The 24,118-nt window shown below is 39.0% G+C and overlaps 1 protein-coding gene across 12 annotated transcripts in view; it reads right to left on the bottom strand.

Moving 5' to 3' along the window:
• Positions 1–24,118, bottom strand: part of FAM13C (family with sequence similarity 13 member C) — a 344,617-nt gene that overhangs the window by 121,435 nt on the left and 199,064 nt on the right. For 7 of the 12 annotated variants that reach the window (XR_012077447.1, XM_072971476.1, XM_072971477.1 and 4 more), the window contains exons 1-3: positions 22,798–22,953; positions 17,014–17,070; positions 13,432–13,633 (exon numbers count right to left, since the gene is read on the bottom strand). Coding sequence is in view for 11 of the 12 variants with exons in the window: in XM_072971476.1 (XP_072827577.1) it covers positions 13,432–13,633; positions 17,014–17,070; positions 22,798–22,859 (321 nt within the window). In the remaining variant the exon portion in view is untranslated. Of the gene's footprint in view, positions 1–13,431; positions 13,634–17,013; positions 17,071–22,797; positions 22,954–22,974; positions 23,246–24,118 lie in introns of those variants that run through there. The other 5 variants (XM_072971482.1, XM_072971483.1, XM_072971481.1 and 2 more) reach the window with 2 other exon arrangements.

Below are 24,118 nucleotides of genomic sequence, written 5' to 3'. Positions count from 1 at the left end.
AAAAAAAGATTCAGAGCAAAACCAAGCAGGGCTTTGCTGAGTGGGAAATCAAAGCACCGTCATGACTCATAGACCACCAGATACTATGCCAGAAGTCAATCAACTACATAATGAAAGAATGCTTAAGACAGGAAAGCCATTCTTGCACGTGGCACTAGCCTCAGCCTAGAGCAGCAATTTTCAAAGCAGCATCCTGTCTGGCTGTTTATCCTCAGTACAATTCGTGCTCAAAACACCGCTATCATTCTGTGTCTGACATCAATTATGTTGTTTTTGATCCTTTTAACACAGAAACAGGCTCATTAAAGTCAGCATTTCTATTAACTTGATGACAGTCACTGCTCATGGCAAGGGGCATCCAGTGGGATCGTCTGCAGGCTTTGAGGGCAGATTTTCAAGCCTTTTCCCACTTTTACCCGGTTTTTAAGGCTTTCTCATCCCAAGAAAGTGGGCTGCTTTTTCCAGAATGTTTCAAACTGTTTGGACAATAACGATGTGAAATAAATACTGTAATAAGCCTCGAGATCTGGACAGGCTGCTAACTTCCCTTCCTGTACCTATTTTAACTACCCTAAAAGGATCAAACTTAAAAACAAAATTAGTTCCTGATATTCTCTGGCTAAATGGGTGCAACTAGTTACTTGTACTTTGGAAGAGGAGTGAGGTTAAATGTGCAGGCCATGCATTCTTGATACAGTCACCATATTTAGTTAATAAAAACTCAATGTCCAGTTAAATTTGAATTCCAGGTAAACAATGAACAATTTTGTAGTGTAAGTATGTTCCATGTAGATATTTGCTTGCACAAAACAAATTCCTGTTGAAAGCAATATCTACGTGGGACATACTTATCCTAGAAAATTATTCATTGTTTCTCTGAAATTCAAATTTAACCAGGAATTCCATATTTTATCTGGCAACTGCATCTCTTTCAAAATATGGAGCCTAAAACTGCAAGCTTGAGGTTGATATGTTACGTCTCAGTCTCAAAGTGATATTTAGCCATGTTTGATAAAGTTTAGATTGGCAATTCTTAGTTACCCAAAACGTCAGTTCATTATGTTTCTGCTCTCCAGACTTTCCAAACAGCTTCACTTCCAAGCTCCAAAACAGGCTGTCTAACTCCTCACTAAGCTGTTTTCTTTGCCTAAAGAACACCCTGCTCTTGGATAAATATCACCAAGTACATGAGGATGTGAATTTGCATATCCGTGTGTATGCAGAATCCCAGCTCCCGCAGCTGACAATATCCCAATGGTCAAATCTACTTTCTATAGGAAGGATTATTTGGGGGTCAAATTTTAAAATGCCTCTTAATCACAGCCCCAGAAGTTTAGCTGACATAAGCCAAAGTCACTACAATCTTCTGTCAAGAAGAAGACCACAATTATTTCCAAATCAAATAAAACTGACAAACTCTGAAGTTTCATTTGGCAATAGAGACAAAGTCAATAACTAAACCTACTTCTTTTTTCCTGATCGTAATGAAGCAGGTGTTTAACAGAAGGGATGTTTATATAAAACTCCAATTCCTGTTCAGACCAACAGTATAATGCCATGTAGCTCCTTTGGTGAGTTAGACTAATTAATGTTCTTTTTCTTCTTCTAGTCCTTGACATTAAGAACATTGATACATCAGTATTTTGAAGGACCGGAAGAGGAAAAAGACCAGTTAACTTCTTCTTGCTTTAGGTTATATACTAGCTTGAGAGATGTGGAAGTCATTAGTGCTGCTGGCCAGTACTTCATTCTCCCCCTGGGCACACATTGTAGGATTAGACTTCCTCGTCCCTATGTTATACAGGTGTGGTTATAGGGGAAACACATGACCAGCTCTGGTCCATTAGTAGAGAATGGAAATATTGTGCGGCTTCAGGCTTAAATCTTTTAATTATTGTTTCAGAATCCTCCAGAGCTCTATTTTCTCTCTGACTCAAAACCACACATCCAAGACTGTCACTATTTTGTTAGTTTGAGTCCTCGATTGACCGCCATGAACAAATTCTTCCTGGTGACCAATGACGGATATATAACAGGTACAAGAAACACACTTTTGTTGGTTTTAACTACTAAGGTTTTGGATTACTTGTTGATGCAGCAGAGCCCAGCTGAGCCTAACTCAGGAGACATGCAGTTATTGAAGTTTTAGTGTTATTCAGCCAGATGAGTCTATAAAACATTCTAAATACTCTTTTTAGCCCCATGAAATTTGCTGAACAATTAGGTTATATCATTATCACTTTTAATTCTCAACAAACTCTAAAAGTAAATGCAAATTATTATCTCTGCTTTATAGAGGGAAAACTAACACAATGAGCTAGTAAGTCAAAGCTTAAAGTCACACAGAAAGTAAGTGGCTGAGAAGGAATCTGAATCCATATCCACCAGGAACTACAGATCATACTTTCCACCTCACTACACCGCCATTCAATTATTTACCTCTGGTTGTTATCAAAGGAAAATTCTCCATAGTAGAGGGAGTAAGTCTTGGAACCCCATGGAGGGACAGCAGGTGCCAAAAGGGACAATGGTGTCCCATGGACATGTTACTCCTCTTTCTATATGTTGGTGGGTCTTGATTATTGGCTGAATGTGTAGGGCTATATATATGATACGAGAAACCACCTTGGGAACTATGTAGAACAAAATCAGAGATTCTTTAAATAAGAATTTATTTATCACAAAGGATGCAGAGGAAGAAGAAAAACAACAAATTTAAGAGCCATCCTATATGGGAGCCACCTGCATCTCTGCTAAATATTATAGGCAGCATGTGAGTAGAGATCAGTCTGTGTCATCCTCCACTGCTACACTCAGGTGAACCAATACCATCAATACTGTCTTGTTCATGTTTTTAAGGGAATTCTTCTGTATCCATCAGAAGCAGAATATCAGTTAAATAATGTGGCCTTGAGCACTACAAAGACAACGTTTTAAACGTCCCATTGCTCATAAGCTTGTCTCAAACCAGTTATTTGAACACACACTGCCTTGAGTGATGACTTTTTTTTAACTTTTAAGATTCAATGCCGAGGCAAACAAGGCACATTACTTAATTTTAAGTTTCCTTCATGTCAGTCTTAAGCTAAATATATTTGTTCACTTGAAAAAAAATAATAAAATTATATTACAGACATTCCAGGTTCCTTCCTAAAAATATCTTTCTGAATCAACTTCATCACAGAGAACAGGCTGGCTGTTATTTCAAAGAGGAGGATCAGAATCTGATACACCATGAGAAACAAATAAATCCGAACACTGACTCAGATGGCCTCACTTTCAAGGACCTTGAATTTCTCAGAACTGTATCCCCCTGAATCTCAAACATTTTACTCTCAGAGAAGTGATGGGGAACTTGGAACAAAAATCCAGAGGATCACCTTTTGTCCTGACCAGTAACAAGTCTTCCCCCACATCCACACCTAAACAGGAACTGAAGTAAAACCTCTACACTGGAGCTGCAAAATCACATGAGAGAAATAAAGCAACAAAAACAAATGTGTCAAAACAATTATCTGAGACCAATTGTTAGAATCACAATGAATTCAGGCTTTTGACACACTGCAAAAAGAAAGCCCTCAAAGGCATATTCAGAACTTAAAAGTCTTCCTTTCAGGGAAGAGCAAGTGAAATTCTATTTGAAGTTCATTTTAGCTTTCCAGGGCTCTCAGTTTCAAAGTCAATCAGCTGTACCAGTTTTCTTGCTTTTACCATGTGCACTAGCGTGGTGGTTCAGTAATATATTAAGAACAATGTACATAAAGTAGAACTATAATTGGAAACAGAATCTTAGTTCCTTTTTGGGTAAAAAAAAAATGACCCAGAATTAACTTTGTCTTTCTCTTAATTCAGAGTCTAACGCAGGAAGAATAAGAGCTGTACTCTCCAAAAACAGAAATGTAGTAAATACTCCACAGTTAAGTTATTTTGCCTGAAGAGAGGTTAGGGGGTTTTCATTTCTGCAGAAAGATAAAAATGCAGTTTTCACAATCAGATCTGGATCCCTTTCCAGCCTCTTAACACATCTACAAGAGGCAAGTGGAAGAAACCTAATCCTGATGTACACCAGACCGAACAGCTGGTCTCCCTAAGGAAGTGGATTAGCAGCACGATCATAGTACACAGCTCAGTGCAGAAGAACTCTCTCTATAGCCTCCTACCTTTTGTCTTCTGCTAAAGTACCACCAGAGGGGGAGGACAGAAGGATGGTGCATAGCCTGATGCCAACTGGTAGGAAGTGAAGATGGTAAGACTCGATCCACCAATGCTAATTCTAAACGTCCTCTGGACATTTGTGAGGTCCAAAACATGAAGCTGGTTCTGTCAGTCAAATCTAATCATCCCCAAATCAGATTGTTAAGGATTAATACTATAGCAATATAGAATCATTTCTAATTTTTCACAAAGTATTACAACATATAAAAATCTATTGCCTTTTTTTAAACCAAGTTCATTTTAATCAGTAATATCAATAAATAAGGATTTTTTAATTAAATAGTAGGTTTCTAAATTTTTCACCATGTAATCAGGAAAGTGTGAATATAAAAAATTGATGTGAGACAAATAGTTCTAGAAAATGGTAGAAATTGTACCAAAAACAGGAAAAACTGATCAAGACTGGTGGTCACACACAAAAAATGAAAGTAAATGACAGAGATGGTCTCACAGTCAATCCCAAAGTTTTCCAAGGTGAAAAATTACCTAAATATTCTATAGGGGAGAGATGAAACCTCCAGTGCTTGTTGTTAATCATGGGATAAGGCATACATATTTCTCACTGAGATAAAACTGGTATGACATCATAACATAATGAATTGACATATGTATATATTGCAAAATGATCACCAAAATTAGTCTAGTTAACATCCATCACCACACAGTTAACACAATTTTTTGCTCTTGAGAACTTTTCGGATCTACAACTTTCGAATATGCAATACAGTATTATTAACTACAGTCATCATGTTGTACATTATATTCCCAGGACTTATCTATCCTACATCTGGAAGTTTGTATCTTTTGACCACCTTCACCCATTTCACTCACTCCCCATATTTTGTGTAATTTTTCATAAATTATTACAACATATATAATCTATTGCCTTCAGTCAGTTCTCCTCCTTGGAAAGAGTGTTAGCTGTTCAATAAGACATTCCACAGGATAGCAAACTGTTAACTGGAATATACTTTGATGAGGAGTTTCTGCTTAGCACAAACTAAAGTCCTGTTTTAACTTCAAGTTCATTATATCAATAAACTAATATTAGCATCAATAAAACTTGACCTTTCAGGAGACAGGTCATTAAGTGGTCCTTATCCAAGCCACTTTTTTTTTTTAACAAAGCCCTCTGCCTAAGGAAGAAAGGAATACACAAGAAAAAAGGAAAATTAAAACTGACCCTTGTGAAATCAACATTCTCCTCCCTCTAAATATCTTAACTTTTCTTTTTTCTTGAAATATAGTTGATTAACAATACTGCATTATTTTCAGGAGTACAGCAAAGTGATTCGGTTACATGTATATTTTTTTATTCTTTTCCATTATAGGTTATTACAGAATAATGGATGTAGTTCCCTGTGCTATACAATAAATCATTTTGTTGTTTATCTATATTATATGGTAGTATGTATCTGTTAATCCCACACTCCTAATTTACCCCTCCTCCACTTCCCCTTTGGTAACCGTAAATTTGTTTCCTATGTCTGTGTGTCTATTTCTGTTTTGTCAATAAGTTCATTTATATCATTGTTTTAGATTCCACATACAAGCAATACCATAAGATATTCGTCTTTCTGTCTGACTTACTTCATTTAACATGATAATCTTAAGTTCCATCCATGTTGCTGCAAATGGCATTATTTCCTTCTTTTTATGGCTGAGTAACATTCCATTATATATATATATATATATATATATATATACACACACATACACACATACATACATACATACACCACATCTTTTTTATCCATTCATCTGTGGATGGACATTTAGGGTGCTTCCATGTCTCGGTTATTATAAATAGTGCTGCTTTGAACATTGAGGTGCATGTATCTTTTCGAATTAGAGTTTTCATCTTTTCCGGTTATGCCCAGGGATTGCTGGATCATATGGTGAGTCTATTTTTAGTTTTTCAAAGAATCTCCATATTGTTTTTCATAGTGGCTGCATCAGTTTACATTCCCACCAACAGTGTAGGAGGGTTCCCTTTACTCCACAGCCTCTCCAACATTCATCATTTGTGAACTTTTTAATGATGGCCATTCTGACTGGTGTGAGGTGACACCTCATTGTATTTTGATTTGCATTTCTCTAATAATTAGTAATATTGAGCATCTCTTCACATGTCCATTGGCCATCTGTATGTCTTCTTTGGAGGAATGTCTATTTAGGTCTTCTGCCCATTTTTGATTGGGTTGTTTGTTTTTTGATATTGAGTTGTATGAGCTGTTGGTATATTTTGGAAATTAAGTCCCTGTCAGTCACACTGTTTGCAAATATTTTCTCCCAGTCTGTAGGTTGTCTTTTCATTTTTTTTCTATGGTTTCCTTTGCTCTGTAAAAGCTTCTAAGTTTGATTAGGTCCCATTTGTTTATTTTTGCTTCTATTTCTTTTGCCTTGGGAGACTTATCTAAGAAAATTGTGCTACGATTTATATCAGAGAATATTTTGCCTATGTTCTCTTCTAGGAGTTTAATGGTGTCATGCCTTATATTTAAATCTTTAATCCATTTTGAGCTTATTTTTGTGTATGGTACGAGGGAGCATTCTAATTTCATTGTTTTACACATAGCTGTCCAGCCTTCCCAACACCACTTGCTGAAGAGACTGTCTTTTCTCTGTTGTATATTTTTGCCTCCTTTGTCAAAGATAAATTGACTGTAGGTATTTGGGTTTATTTCTGGGCTCTGTTCTGTTCCATTGATCTGTATGTCTGTTTGTGTGCCAATACCACGCTGTTTTGATTACTATAGCTTTGGGGCATTGTCTGAAGTCTGGGAGGGTTATCCCTCCAGCTTTGCTCTTTTTCTTCAGGATTGCTTTGCCACTCCTTGGTCTTTTGTGGTTCCACATAAACTTTAGGATTATTTGTTCTACTCCTGTGGAAAACATCCTGGGTAATTTAACAGGGATCATGTTAAATCTGTAGATTGCTTTGGGTAGTATGGCCATTTTTAACAATATTAATTCTTGCAATTCAAGAACATAGGATATCTTTCCATTTCCTTTAATCCTGTTTGATTTCCTTTATCAATGTTTTATAGCTCTCAGTATATAAATCTTTCACTGTTTTGTTTAGGTTTATTCCTAGGTATTTTGTTTTATGTGACTTTATAAACAGTATTTTTTTTTACTTTTTCTGATATTTCACTGTTAGTATAAGGAAATGCAACTGATTTCTGTATATTAATCTTCTATCCTGCTACCTTTTTGAATTCACTTCTCAATTCTAATAGTTTTTGTGTGAAGCCTTTAGGGTTTTTACATAGAGTATTATGTCATCTTCATATAACGACAATTTTACCTCTTTCCTTCTGACTTGGATACTTTTTATTTCTTTTTATTGTTTGATTGCTGTGGCTAGGACTTTCAATACTATGTTGAACAGAAGTAGTGAGGATGGGCATCCTTGTCATGTGCCAGAATTCAGTCGGAAGGCTTTTAGCTTTTCACCATTTAGTATTATATTGGTTGTGGGTTTGTCATAAGTGACTTTTATTATATTATTTATTTTATTATCTTTATTATATATAGATATTAAATATCAATTTCTTTGAGAACATTCTTGCATTGCCTTCCTGATTCCCAGACTTTTATTGGATCAGCAAATATACCTCTTTTAAATCATTCATAGTTGGTGAAAAACTGGAATCACATTCGGACATACACATAAAACCTCAGATTCTGTACTCTACCCTCAGAGAGGTGGCCAAAACCAAAATTAAAGAAAAGTTGCTGTAATATTGAGTCTGATCCTTCATAAGTAGACTTTTTGACTCTGACTTTGGGGCTGATCAGAAAGGTAAGAAAGATCCAAACTTTCAATGGTTCCTATCGGACCCCTTCTCCTTTGCCCACACCCCCATTCCCAACCTGGTGAGGATCAGACTGAAGATCCACTCTGTGATGAGAGAACCCAGAAATGGCAATAGCTTAACTCTTATAATGGTGCCCTCCAGCTTCAAAGAGGGTTCCTTCTAAGTTCATAAAGCTGTGCCTGTAGGTTCTTCACAGGTACTTTTGGGGAATGATGATTTCATAACAGACCAGCTAGAACTGTGTTTTGATGACAGCAACCAGTGTCAAGCAGGATTTGTAGCATAAGCTCAAGATCCCCAAATAAATCCAGCTTTATGAACAGAACTACTCTCTCTACCACAGTGCATGGTAAACCTAGTTAGTGGGTCATTTACCCTTTGATCCAAACTCTTATGAAATATATAGTTCTATCAAATTCTGGTATATTTGTTCCAGTCCTATGGAACTTTGCCTGATAATATTAGACAACAATGCTATAGTGTAATCAGTGATAACTGTGGTTATTATTTAAAAACTAGACTTGTCCATAGCCTTACTTCTTTCATGTGAATCTGGCATCATCCAGGCCAGTGGTTTTCAATCAGGACACACAACAGACTTGTCTGTGGAGTTTAATAATAATGCAGATGTCCGGGACCTACACCAGACTTAACGAATGTCTTACTTGATACTCTTGGCATCTTCTTTTAGGACTATTATGCTATACTTTAAAGTTTTTTCATCTATAAAAATTATATTACTCCATTTTTGTAAAACCAGAAGTAAATTCTCTGACTTCTTTAAAGATAGGCTTATTTTATTATCCCCTGAGACATTCTAACTTGATGGGAATGGTTTCACTATCCTGTTTTCATGTCACATTATGAATCATTTTTATTATGAACTTTCATCAGACTTTTCACATTTGAAAATTATTAGTAGTAAATCAATGAAAATAACTGTCAGTTTCTGTGATCTATAGATGTTTGTTTTCTTCAGACACTTGCCTCAAGGTTCTACTATCAGCTTCAGGTCAGGGTCTCTGTCATCAACTAGGAAGAATATTCTCAAGAGTCTCCTGGTAAAGGCCCAGATACTTTAAATAACTGACATTCCAAAGAACAGACTCTTGGGTATAGGAGTCTGATAACACCAATGGGCTGGGTCAGGACTTGCAGAACTTTAGTCCAGAAGCAGACAATTTCTTGCTATTGCTAACCCAAGATCAAGTGGAACAAGGTTTAACTACACAGAACTGAATGGACTGATAAGGGAAATTTTACAGTGGTTATCTGATTGGAATATTGTTGTTTTAATATAGTCTGTCTTCTGGCCCTATAAGAAAGTCCTTTCTCTTTCTACTTCAACTATTTGTTACCCATACTATTTAGTAGATTTTTATAGCAAACAAGACAAATGACTTGCCCTGGAAATAGAAATGTGCCATTCATATGCAAACTAACAAATCCAGAACTCATACGCTGAACCACCTCCTCTACCTGATTCATACACTCCAAGAAGCAATCATCCTTTGCCCTAATCATCCCAGGGCCAGGTACCAGACCACTAGAGAGAACCCCTATACACATCAGAGTTCACGGAAATTATTCAAACTAGCCAGTTCTAAGCCTGCTTACTCTGCCTTGCTTTCCCTTCCAATAAAAGCCACAATAATGCTTTCTGCCCATGCTCCATCTTCCTCCTGACCAACCTTGGTGCTTCCCCTTGTGGCCCTGCATGACATAGTATGCCCCCTCTCTCTTCTTAAGAACTATGAGTAGGAACTTCTCCAAATGATAGTCATCTTCTGATCCATCAGCCTCCTCATACCTAAATGATAATAAAACCTACATTTAAAACCATTCTGTTACATAAACTTAAATGAAATATTTTTAAATTATACCTAAATCTCACTAAACCCTAGAATCCAGGAACTCATACCAAATCTTTCTTTCAATGGCAATAGAATTATTTCATATATTCAATAATAACATCTTCTGTTTTACCAAGACAAAATTGGATAACTCTATTATATAACTAACATCTTGCCTGAAATGTCATACTGATCTTGGATCAGGTAGAACAGGCTGATTTTAAGGAACTAATGTGGCTTTAATTACAGAGTCAATGCCTACAAAGGACTCCTAGGATAACTAGCCTGCTATCTAGTTTGCAGGGTCCAACCTTATAGGTGGTAAGGACCATCACTTCCTTGGAGGCCAGGAATCTAAAGTTATTTTGGGGACCTTAAGAAAAAAAGAATTCACCCAAATGCGTAAGTACTGCAGGCGAAAAAAGGTGGAGAGAATTTCTTCAATTCGGTTCCCTTGCCTTGGGATTGCAAACAACAGGGGCATTAGAAGTCTAATCTGAGATTCCTTATGAAAGCTTCCAAAGAGAAGTTCATTCTGTAATTATTCAAAACTATACGGCTCTAGATTTTGCAAAGCATATGTAAGAAGAACTAGATGGTAAATTAACATTCTTGCCATGCCTGTCTAGGTAAATAATAAGGCCAAACCTAATGAGAGTAGTCTTATCTTGTGATCAAAGTTAATCTTTCTTTGAGATTATCATGATCACAAGGAAGAAGAAGGGAGGGAGGTCGAGATTGTAAGGAAAAATTATAAAAGACTTTGAAATTTAGTGGATGTCCTGGCTAGCTCACCTATCTGAATAATCTCTGCTTTTGTTCGTCTATGAGTAGGCTATTTTACAAGGCTGTAGAAATAGAAGTTAACTTGCAGAAACTGATGACAATGCAAATAACTTCTCTCCACAGAAATGCAAATTGTGTTCACAGCAAAGTAGTTGATTATCACACTATGGATACTGCAAGTATGGCCAATTTTGTGTGCACTTGTAAATTTACTTCAGCATTCCTTGGCAGACTGTAAATGTGTGATATTTTGCATTCTTTTTTGAATTGACTGTAATATCTTATTGGTTCTGTCATTAATTCACGATTTAAATAAAATCTTTGACACATCTTTACTTCATATCTGTATAAGAGTCATGATTATATCCTCTTTTAAAATGAGACTTTTTATAATTGAAAAGATATTATGCTTCCACTTTACAGAAAAATATATATATGCCATTTTACAAAAAAGTTATGTACAATGTATATAATAAATATATACATATTTAGGTGTGTGTGTGTGTATATAATATATCTTACCAATTTTGAGTCATTCAGTGAATAATACTGAGTGACTGAGTGCCAGAGATCCAAAGACAGACAACAAAGACTCATTCACTGACCTCAAAGAACTTAAATTCTAGTAGACCTAGCATTCACTCAACAAAGTGTATCTAACTGATGTGACCAACATCACAAAGCTTTAAGGCAGAGAAGAAAAACACACTTGTAAAATTCCCTCAAAGTAATCCTATCTAAATAATAGTTACTGCTTAGCAACACAATATATCACCAAAGGAAAAAAATTCCAGGGTGAAATAATAGGTTTTATGTAACAATTAAGGTATGAGTGATATAAGGGGGTAAATAAATCACTAGACACATAGTTGGAAGTTCTGGGTACCTTTTGTTAGAAACACTATGATTTATGGAAAAGACATTCTACTCAAGTTCTTCCAAATCTTACTAAAGTGGTTAGGTAATCCCTCTGATCCTTAGTTTTTCCACTTGTACAAAAAGATAATTGTCATAAACATGGCTACATGCCTGGAACACAATAAGTGCTTTAAATAAGTGTTAGTGGATTTTATTAATAATATTATTTATAGATGCTCAGTTCTTGGTCAGTACTCAACCAATGTTAATTATATCTCCTTAAAGAAAATGGGAAGAATGACATCTGTTTCAATTTTCTCCAAAATATGGAAGACCTAAAATAATATTATCAAAGTTCTCTTAGTCATTAGAGGGGGAAAAAATAGCTCATTGTGTACATAGAGATGTTAAGAATGAACTGGAAGTTTTACCTGCAGTCCAGGGCTCCGATGCTGTATTATCAGCAAAGACTATACGAGCATATCTCTCTCCTGAAATCTTTCTGTGCATGAGCAACATGTTGGGAATTACATGCCCCATTAGCACCTTATTACAAGTGATAACTGTGCAATTTCTATGAGGCCAGACTACAGGATGACAAGAAAGAGGGCATTCCAGAAGAGATGGCTGGTCACCCAAAGCCCACAATGTCACAGGTGACCCTTAGTGGGAGATTCAAGGTCAGAGCCTCCCTGGAACCAGCCAGACTGTGCAGGCAGCCCTTTGGGTACCTGTCTCCTCCCCAGCACCACACTCCTAATCAAACAAGTGCTGGGTACATTCAGCAACAGGCAAGGTCTCAAGTTTATCATAACTCAAATGGTATTTCACACTTAACCTCTCTCTGCAACTCAACTCCGTTTCAAATAATCACAACACAGCTTCATGAATGCAGAGGGCATTTCATCTCACTGCAGAATTAACTGACTCAATAAGAGGTCACCGTGCCAAAAAAGAAATGAAAGTCACAAGGCAAATAAGAAAGTTATAAGGTCAGATAAGCTGCCCCGCTAAAGCTGTTCTAACAGGAAGGAAGATCACCTGGTGCCCCTTTACTGAATAGGACTGGACTTGAATTTATTGCATAATTAACCTATTACACTTAGAGCCTCCCACATTATTTAACAGTTAAAGTGTTAACAAAAAAGCAAAGGTCACATTAATGAAGCACCTACGTCCCCAAAACTGCTTTAGGTGCACTAGAAGTATAGTCTTAATTTTGGGACCATCAACCTCCTGGTAAGATTAAAATGGGATATATTCATTTAATCTCTTTAAAAAGCACCATAAATTATTTGAGGGGCTTTTAAGATTTTTTAAAATCACATTCTTTAATACATCCCTCTACAACTAGAAAAGTAAAATAAGTAAATACGTGCATGTGTGTATATAATGCAGTACTTGAATCAATTTGAAAAGATGCTTCTTTCATACATTTAAATCCTTATTGACCTCAAGGAACCAGATACTACACACACATACAAGCTTGAGTGTTTTTCCGAAGCCGCTAAATCACAGCCTAAGAATGGCTCTGGAGAAACTTGGGACTTTCAATTTGCCAAAAAGAATCTCCAGGTTTGGGGAAAGAGCTATCTGCCTTAGATACATGAAGGTAACTGGAGGTCTTCCTTCACTCTCCCCAAAAATGATGCAGCAGCTCCTCTAAATCAATGTCAAACTCCAGTATTTTAAGAATAACAGTTTGGAAGGGCGCTAAATTGTCAGCCTGCCCAGAGCGCTCCACTGTTAACGCACGGATGCAAGCAAGCGTCCCAGGCCGCTGGTGCGCAAGTCACACTAATCGCCTCTCGCAAAATAAAGTGCTCAGACCATCACCCGCAACTGTGCCCTCGTCTGAGAAGCACCCGTCTTGGCAAAGGGCTGAGGAGGTCTACCTGGCTTTCTCTGTGGCTTCTCCCATTCTCGGCCTTGAAGGTGGACTTGGGCTTCCGGGACTTGAAGTTGCCCATGCTGGGTCGCAGCACGCCGTCCAGCAGCGCGGTCTGCTCTACATGCTGCGGCGGCACGCGGGACAGCGGCGCGGGCTCCTCTAGCGGAGGCCCGGCGTCGGGGTAATTTTCTTTATTGTCTTCATCTCTAAAACAAGAAAGATCCAATTTAGAAAGCACCAAAAAGAGTATAATAACCCGCTGTGGGAAAGAGAGGCTGGTGATACTGGTTGCTGCTCTATTTATATATACGGTACCTCCCAACTTGTTAGTGTAGACTTAGTTTCAGAGGAACTGAATTTCACTCGAGATCACGCCCATTCCCTTCCAGTCTTTGCTAATGGATATATACTTTTTGTAGTTGTAGCTTCGTCCATACTATCATGATCTGCTTTTAATTTTTCACTTCAAGATGGATTCATATATATCTTGTTTTTCTCTCACAAGAGTAATGTGATATAGTCTGCTTAGTTATTGTCACCCCAACTTTATAGACTGACTATAAAACCCAGAGATTAAGTGCCGAATAGAAGGGCTAATTCACCCAGGCCTGGAGTGGTCAGGTGGGTCTCCAGCCTCTCATGCCTGTGTCCTTGGTTCAAGGTATAATGCTTCCTCCTCACTGGAAAGTCTTTAATCATTTCCTTACAACTTTCAGAAGCATTTAAAAGTTTAACAGGACTCTATTTTAATAGGATATACTACCTGAATAAAATATAACACAAGGGCCAAATTTTACCTGACCAAGCCATAAGAACAACACTCAATGCAAAGCTGAAGATTCCGGCATCTGGGTCCTATTGGTGCAGAATTGCTGGAGAAGACTGAACAGGCCGGCATTACCTCCATACACTTAGGGCTGGGAGGACAGTGTTCATTTTTACTCATCAATCAAATTCAACACAATATCACCCTGGCATTTCAATTTTCTCAAAAATAATGACATAATAACGCTCTTCTTTGAAGTCATTTGTCTGTCTTAAATCTAGATGTATTTTATTTTCTTATTTTGCTAAGAATTCAGCAAGCATCATGGACATAACCAAATGGGGGCATTCCCTTTGTATAAGCAGTATCATCATCCTTAACCTACTGGCAGTCATTCATTACCAGGTCATACAATTCTGCAGGAGTGGACACTTCCCCCAGGTGGTGTTTTTCCCTCCTGTTCCCCAACCAGCAGCATCCATAAAAGAGATTTTGGCAAGGTCAGCTAAGAATCAATTCTTCATGGCTCAAGGACACGTAAAGTCAAGAGACAAGACCAGCAAAGGAAGGATTTCTACTCTCTACTCAGGATGCCTTTTCACGAATGAAAGAGATTAAATTCACTAAGCTGATAGCAAGAGGATGAGCTCCAGGTAGTCCCTGAGGGAAGATCAAAGAAAACATCAGGACAGGAGGTCTGGAGCCTGACCAGAGTGCATGCAATTGGGCAAGACATGGAAATAAAATTATGTGAAAGAGTTAAATTTAAGCCTTAAAACAGACAGTATCTGGTAAAGAAAAACCCAAGAAGTGAAATAATTCTTCATGTTAGTAACTGAAAAACAAAACAAAAAGAACTACACTAATTTGTTTGAAATGCATTTCTCTCACTAGAAACAATTACTACTCATCCAAGTACTCTATGTTCCTGGGTGAGCAACAAAAGAAAGAACAGCTGCATTTACAGTAACCCAAAAGTTCCTCATTCAAGGAGAATTCCAGAACACTCAAAATAAGGGGAACAAAGTGATTTTTCAAATCTAAAATGATTCTTGGGGGAAGGTATATAGCTCAGTGGTAGAGTGCATGCCTAGCATGCAGGAGGTCCTGGGCTCAATCCCCAGTACCTCCATGTTAAGTAAATAAATAAGCAAACAAATAAACAAACAAACTTAGTTACCTCCCCTCCGCACAAAATGTATAAATAAATAAATAAAATGTCTCTTGTGATAGACTCATTCCTAAAATAATATCTGAATTTTATTTTTATATCATATTTTCAAGGTGCCCCAAATTTACCAATGTCATCTCATTCACTTCCTTGGCTTGAAAAGCAAGGAAGGTGGGGGGGGGGAGCAAAAAGCATCTGTCTCTCATTACACAAATATAAAACCTAATACAAAAGTCATGTTTAGAAATATATTTTCCAACCGGTTCCTCAGAATCCCCAAAACAGAATACAGGTAATTTGTCACTGCTCATTGGAATCACTTGTAACTGAGAATGAGCATGGTATTCTGAAAAGAACAGGAGTTCAAAAGATCCTCCCACTTGTTATAACGCAGCCTGAGCCACACCACTTCACCTCTGCGACTCTTGTCCGTAAGATGCCTGGAGTCTCTACTTTGCAGAGGTAATAGTCTCTGTGAAATGCCTACCACAGAAAGTTGGCTCAAGGGCACAACCCAGTAAGTAGGGGCTATTATTACTCTCAATTAGGGCCTTAGGTGAGTGGTTATTCACAAAGGAAAAACATGAGGGCTATTTTTAGTCTTTCCAATACCTCCAGGATAAATTATAAACTCCTTAGCAGGGCACACAAATCCTTCAGAATCAGGTCTTTGTTTATCTCTGGAACTTTATTTCTTACCACTCCTGGCCTCACCTCTCAGGGTTCCTGCCATCCTGAACTGCTTGCTGTACCTTCAACTTGAATTATTTTCTCTATCCTCTATTGGCTAAGTTGCTCCGTTTGTAGCTTCATGATGTTTTGGCCTTATATCCCACCCCAAAGAGTCATGTGCCATGTGTAATTTTCTTTAGGAATCCATCCCAGAAATCTCACTAGACTACACTAGGTCTTCTAAGTGAATCCTCTGTCTGATCCCAGTGAAACAGCACCCAGTGCACAGCAGCGTCATCACCTGTGTACTTGCCTGTCTCCTCCAGTGGACTGAACTTCTGGGAGCAAGGATTGGTTTGTCTTTCTCTACCCCAGATCTCCACTGGTTTCTGGCACACAAAATAGGCCTTCAACAAACATTTGTTATCCAACAGTGGACTTTAGTGTCAGACAGACCTGAGTGCAACTTATTTCTCAGAGTGGCTGTGTTATCTTGGATGAGCTAGCATCCCTCTGAGTCTCAGTTTCTCCACCTACAGGATGAGAAAGGAAACCTCAGCTTCCTTTCATTGTTTAAATAATAAAGAGTATCTGAAAGTGCATATCTGAATAAAATGTGGAAGAAATGGTGACAGGAAGGTTTTGCCATCGTATCATGAACCCCTTGATAACCAAGACCACCCTCCAGACATGTGTGGTGAATAAAGCTAGAACCTCTTCCTTAGGATCTACGATGGGAACATTGAAATGGGCTAATCAAAGTTTAATTCAACAGGTATTTATTGAGCAGTCTCCATGTAAATGTACTGTCCTGGGGAGTATCCAAAAGTAGACAAGACAAAACTTCCTTCAAGAGCTGATCATCTATTACAAGAAATCAGACCTGAGAATAAATTATTAGAATTCAATGAAGAGACTTAAGACCAGACCCAGATGGTTTCTGTTCTTCATAAGAAGCCAGCAATGGTGGGTCATACCTGAGACTGGAGCAGTCAGTCTGATCTTCATGCAGAGAGACTGTGTCTTCGTCACACCTGGGGAGAGGGAATAAAACTGTATCAGATCCAGCTGTCTGCTGCAGTAGAAGTAGCAACAGTCTAGAATTATCTTAAGATCAGCCCAGTAAACTTAAAAAATAGAACAATCTTTACTGCTTTCACCTAAACCAGCAACGATTCCCCAAAAGTCTACCAGTTAATGATACCAATGTTGTCGTATCATCTGAGCTTAAATGCTCAGAACCAGAGGTAACCACTGCTCTGCATCACCTAAACTAACAAGATTTTAGCAAGGATCTAAGTGTTCACAGTGCTTGAGGGGACACTGGACACCAAGATTGGTGGACTGCTGTTGGCTCCAAAGAGACTCTGCTACATGTCTCTTGGCATTACCTCTGCCTTAGGCAGTCCCAAATCACACCAGCTGCCATTTGGTTTACTCCATTGGCCACCAGACTTTCTCAACCTCTTTCCTTTTCACAAAAATTTCTCAAATAACCTTGTGAAAAATTCTTGGCTCTTCCATACTGAAAAATCTCCAGTGCTCCACATTGCCTAAGGGAATCTGGAGTAGGACCATTCTCTCACTCTAGTGTATGAGGGAGCTTCTGTTCCCATTCTCAGCCATTCCCCCACACCACTCCAGCCTGGAATGCTTTTTCCATCTTCAACTCCTACTCAGCCTTCACTGCTCAAGTCTCACAAGCTCTGTGAACTTTCCAAGCCAAGTTCACCCACGTGTCATGTTCCCAATTTAATCTAAATACATACATGTTTACTCTTCATTCTGAGGTTTCAGGAGCCAACTAATTTTGCCTGGCACTGTCCAGTAATTCCTTTGTACCTCTGAGCTGTGTTTAATTCGTCATTAATTCCATGAAAAGAAATAACCATAATTTCTTCTTCTAGATATGGTGCCACAGTGCCCACAGTGCTAACCCAGAGAAGACACTCAATAAATGCTTGAATTGAATCATTAACTCTGGCCCCTCAGCAAGTCTAGTCCCTGATATAATTTAACAAGCATTTACTGAGCATTTACTGCCTTCCAGGCACTGCATTAGGCACTGGAGCTGTGCTCCTCAAATTCTTTGGGATTCAGGATGGACCACTTGGTTGTCTATTTCCAATCCACTATGGATAGATAATTTGGTAAAAATGCCACAGGAATGCCAAATCCCTATAAAAGTTATTAAATGCATAGTCCCTGTTTCAGTACTTTTCTTGTCTCAGACATATTACAACCTGTGAACCCACACTTTGAATAGCACTACTACTGAAGGATAGAAAGTTGAAAAAGAACCTGGACCCTGCTCTGAGAGATTCATAATGTGATAAGTGGACTACAGTAAATAAATAAATATCTACATACATAGATATCACCATAATATTGTACTTATCCTATATGAAATCACTTCTAAAAATTTTAAATATTGCTTCCTGGCAATGGTGTATAATTTAGCCACAGAACAAACTGATGACAGCTTCAGTTCTCTCCCCTTACTACCTTACTTCCCTTTAAATTATTGTTTTGTAACGAATTAAACAAAGGCCACCAACCCTCTCTACCTGCTGAAATATTTTGCTCCTGCTGACAGTTGAAAAAAAAAATCCATTGCCTTAACAAAAATGCTCTCCTTGACAAAATGAACTATATATCCTTGCTTTCCCACTTTTTGACTCTTAATAGTCTGCTTTGTCCATCTCATAGAAAGCAACAATTAAATTCCTAAATGTTGCCTTGTTCTCCTCCATTAGAGGCATTTACTTTAATAGATCATAGATCATTGTAATGTGAATAAAGATGTTCCCCCAACAAAAACAATCTAGCTAAGCAGAAAAATCAATGAAGAACAGAAATCTAGAATTACTGCTTCCAAAGAACTAGGGTTCAAACAGAGGCTCCACCTCAGAGCTCAACAATACCTATTGTTTGGGAATTTGGCAAGAACTTTTTTTTCTCCTCCTCATTTGATTTATTAATCTTTCTTCTCAAAGGATAATTAGTTAAAAATGGAAACTCGGCACCAGAACATACGAAGTTGCAGATGCTTTCTCAAGTATGAGGCCAGACCTAATTAGCTGATCCAATTTTAAGGACTACTGAACAACTCTAGACACCGTTCAAGAAAACACAATGCCTAGCTTGCAGATATAACAATGCAATAGATCTCCCTGTGGCTTCCATGGTTCACATATACAAGCTCTTTTAGTTGAACTGAGTTTTCATTTACTTCAGTGAAGACCATCAAGTTGTACTTAATTAGTATCTTTCTGATTACTCTACTGATTCCTTGCCCAGAGCCCCCTGCAAATGTACAGTATTAGCCCAATAAAAAAAAACTGGATTCCACAGTGGGAATCCATATTCAGATATCCCTATGCCTGAAAGAAAATCAACTCTGATCAAGTGCCCAACTGGCCTTGGGCATGAGATTTTTCTTCCTACGTTGTAGGACGATTTAAAGACCAATCTTTTTAATGATCTTCTTCTTAAATATTCAAAACTGGACACCTTCAAGTACAATGTTTTTCAAACTGTATATTGTGACCTATTGAGATTAGACAGCAGCTACAGCATTTTGTTGTTACTGTTGTTAGAGAAAGAGAATAGAAAATGTCAATATAGTGAGGGTTATTTCATGAAACTTGTTTAAATAATTCATGTATATATGTGTGTGCTGGATTGCAATAGAAAATGTTTTTCTTACTGTTGTTCACAGTAAAAAAAAAAAATTGTGAAAGATATCTCTATTAAATGACTTCCCTCTAAGCCCCAGAGTTCTAATTTGTGGTTTCCCAGACAATATATGGGTATTTTATCCTTGCAATCAGCAAGGGGACTTTCATTCACCTGCAGTACCATGTTCTTTGAAGGCAAAGTTGCAGAGGTGCAGCCTGCAGTCCTGTGGGACTTCTCAAAGTGTGACACCAGAAACCTCTTGCGTCAGCACTACCTGGAGTACTGATTAAAACAGCAGGTGCCAGCCTCATCCCCACCGCAGCCCTACTCTTCGAGGGTGGGGCCCAGGCGTGTGGGTTTTTTTTTTAACCAGATTGCTCTTCTTCCCACATAACTAGTGTGCTTCCAAAACGTTTACACTGACCTAAAGCTTTACAAAACTCAGACTAACACTAGGCTGACTGCCACACAATCACTCATTCTGGTTTCTCACTTTGGGATAAAACTCAGGAAACTGGATTTTTTACAAGCCCCAGTCCCCTTCTCCAGTTGGTATTGATGATCAGTTGTTTTTGAGAACCACTGGATGATAATTAAGTCGTTGCAGAATTCACTGCTGGCCAGGCATCATTTCAAATAGCAGGTTAGGCAGGGCACCACAGGAAATGACCATGGAAAAATAACAGATGAAAGAGTGCTGCAGATACAAAAGAGAAGGCCAAGGCCATTCTGATCTTGGATGAACTTGGGTAGAAAAAGAAACTGACTTGGTCCAGACAGGGCCAGGCGTGGGAGAAAGTAAGAATAAAATACGTCCTTGAATCCCTCCCAATTCCCCTGCCCTTTGACTCTTAGAAGATCCCCAGCTGGCTAAGCGGAACCCTATTAGGTTAGACTATCTGATAACATAATTTATATTAAAGTATTAATGACACCTTGAATCCACTTCCCAGGGGCACAGACTTTTTAATTTCCATTTTTAATAAGGGTCATCACTAGAGTCCTTCATCCAAAAGAAACCATCTCTAGGTGGAATTTCAGGTGCTCAGGAAGAAACGAACACATGGACAGGAGGAAGTAGGAGTAGGGGGACAAAGGGAAGGGGAAGTTTTCTTGTATCCAAAACATATAAGAGAGGCAAGTGTTTCCTCTTTATATGCCAGGACCAGATCCAAACATTTACTGAGCACCTGCTACTTCTCTGTCCCCGGATAGTGCACCCTGGTCCTGCTGGCTTTGGGGTCATGCACAAAGAACCAGGGGAAACAGTTAGCGTTACTGAGGGGAGGAGAAATGTTACATTAGACAATGACTGGTTTTAAATGACCCTAATCTGTTCTGTTACACCTATGAAGATTTTGGTAGGTTTTAAATATGCTCCTTAGATTTTTAGATTAGCCAGATGGCATTCCAATTGTCACTCAGTGCTTTTTAAAATAAATCACTGTCACTTCTCTGAAAACAACAACAGGATCTTATGCAACCAGAACTCCCTGGGGAGTGTCCAAAGACAAGGTACCAGGCTATCCCCAGCATTTACCCATAAAACCTTTTTTTTTCGAAAAAATTGTCCACCTGAAATCTGAAACTAAGTATCTGCATTTTGAAGCTGCTATGCCTGTGGCTGACTCTGGGGATTTGGCCACATAGGGGTCCTGAGAATCAGGCCCAGAAAGCACTTGGTACTGGAGGCACAGCGAAAGGAGGAAAACAGTACCTGCGCCCCTGAACCAGGAAGTCACAGCCTCATCTCTGGCCTGTATACTTCGGCCTGCAGCTCTCACCTGTCTCAGGCTTTCACAAAAGCAAAGTTGTAACATTGTCACCAAGCAGTCTCATTAACAGGATGCACTTCCCAATGAGTATTTTATATTGCATCTTCTAAAATCAACCCTGGGTCTTTTTTTTTTTTTTTTAAGTAACTCCACTTAAGGGAGCAGGAAGCTCAACACCAAGAGAATATCGTATCTAAACAGAGAAACAAAAGCATGTGAAAAACAAGAGGGCCTGGGAAGCCCTGTAGAATCTTACCCTCCATCACCAAGGCATTTGACAGGGATAAGATTTGAAACACATAATTTATTTGCTGTTTAGGGAACTTGAACAAACAGTTTCCAAGTGACCCAACTTTCTATATCAAACTTGCAGCATTTTTTTAAATGTCATTGAGTATACAACCTTATACACCTCTTTTTCCTGAAAAGCTGTTTAGAGTGATTTCTATCATAAGGTCCCAGAAGTAAACATCATGAGTTAGCCTAGAGAAAGACTGCTAAATGAAGTTAGATATTTCAACATACATATGTAAATTATATATGTTACATATAGTATTAGCATATACCTATTAATTTTTAACACTTAGTATAGTATTAGGAAAACATTAAGGAAGGGATGACAAGAATTAAACCCATAAACTATAACTATCTAATAAAAAATCATGCATGCTCGCCTTGAGTAAAACATTACACTCCTTCATTTCATGTTTAAACAGTGTTTGTCACCCCAGTCAAAAGCTTTAACCATAGGACTAGATAACTCATTCCTCCTATAGTCAGATCTTTGAGGTCAGAAGACAAAATTGACAAAGGGCATGAAAGAAAAGTTCACTCTACTGTGTCTTAAAAATCTGTAGACAAGAGAGGGTGAGGATAAGTTCAGCCTGTTTATCACATGCTGGAATTCAACTCAAGTCATTTCACATCAATCTCCCATTTGCTCTAAATGTATACAAGCGTGCTCCGTGAAAACACACCAATGTTGGCAAAATACAACAATGCTTCCTTTCTGACATATCAAATAGATTTATTTTTTAAATATCTGAACTCCAATAACACACATCTTGAAGCATTGAGCTCCCAGAATCAATTAGTTTGTTTTAATCTCTCTCCCATAGTTGCTAAAAGGCTGATTTCAACCTGTAAAGATCTCTGGGCCCCATCAGTCCGCATGTCTCACAGTCTTCACAGCCCCAGATTGCAGGAGACAATGCATCTAGTACCACGAGCGGCGGGGGACGGTGGAAGATAGTTGCTTCCAGAGAAAAGCATGCAAGTCTTATTTTATTGACAAGAATCACTTACTCCGTTACAGCGGTGCTGCTGAAGGAATTATCCTGAAGGCTGAAACAGAAACAAGAAAACATCAGCCAAGTCCGGCCGGGGAGCCGTCTCCCTGCTCGCTCTCCGGGAGTTAGAGCACATACACAAACATGGCATTGCAAGGCAAGTCTCAGGGCTCGCCCGGCACGCTCACTCTACCTTGGGCTGCTGTCTGCACATGCTCGTAACGACACCCCCAGCAGGGGCCCAGCCGCACGGGCGAACCACAAAGCCCGGCAGCCTGCGAGGCTGCGGGGACAGAGCTGGGCGGGGCGCAGCGACGGGGCCAGGACCCCGGGATCCCCGTCAGGAGCACCTGAAGTGTTACCGAGCGACCCCAATCTTGCCAACACCGGGCCGCGTTTAATCCAGGCCTCCCTGTGCCAGCCACCCTCGGGGAAAGCCCAACTGTTTCTGCCTAGGTGAAATCCCCGGGGGACTTGCTTTCTTCCAGACGTCTCCTACCAGTTTTACAGAGCTACCCCCTCTAGGGATGGAGGCTCGCAGAGATTCATCAATCGTTCAGAAAAAGCTGGCAGGGAACGAGAAGGGGGAGGGGAACATAGCTGCTGTTTCTGGTGTGTGTGTGTGGTGTGTGTGGTTTGTGGTGTGGTGTATGTGTGTGTGTGTGTGTGTATGTATGTGTGTTGCCCAGGCAAAAGAGCCTCTGAAGGAGGGCTCGCTGCATCAAATGTGATCTGTCTGCACTCTGTTAATTTAGTCCCTAAGAGGAAGCGCCCAGCCCTGGACCGCAGAGCTGTGAATGAGCCCACACAGGGCGAGTGGAGAATTTATTCCAGACAAATTTATTCCAGGCATTAGCCGGTAACTAGGGAGACCGTGCTGCAGGTGGGGCTTGCTCTGCCCAGAGCAGCTCGCCTGAGCTCCACTCCCACCACCTTTGCAAAAGATGAGAGCTGGAATCCACCAATGGTATCTATCCCCTTTAAATAAAGGCAGCCCTCTTGGGAGAGGGGAAGGCTGCCAGCCCCTACTTGCTTGTTTCCCAAGGACATATTTGTCCAGCCCTCTTTCCATTGTTTAACTTCTCCTGCCAGGTTGACCTTGATAAGAAGGAGAGAACAGTCACCTGGGAAAGATGCTTCTTTTTGAATTTTGAATTGAGAATATCCCTATTCCCTTCTTTTAATCTCTCTACTCCCAGAAGCAGCTGAGATGGTAGAGTTTAGTCCAAATTATCTAAGCAGATGAGTTAACTTATAACACAAAAAAATCAAATTTTTATTTTCAGATTAGAAAAATTATCCAAAACTTAGTAATAAGGGGAAAGAGGGAGACCTTT

This window comes from Vicugna pacos, chromosome 11 (assembly GCF_048564905.1).
Source record: "Vicugna pacos chromosome 11, VicPac4, whole genome shotgun sequence".
NCBI classification, from domain to species: domain Eukaryota; kingdom Metazoa; phylum Chordata; class Mammalia; order Artiodactyla; family Camelidae; genus Vicugna; species Vicugna pacos.
Note: the sequence above shows the minus strand (reverse complement) of the source record. Positions and strands in the feature narration are given on the sequence as shown.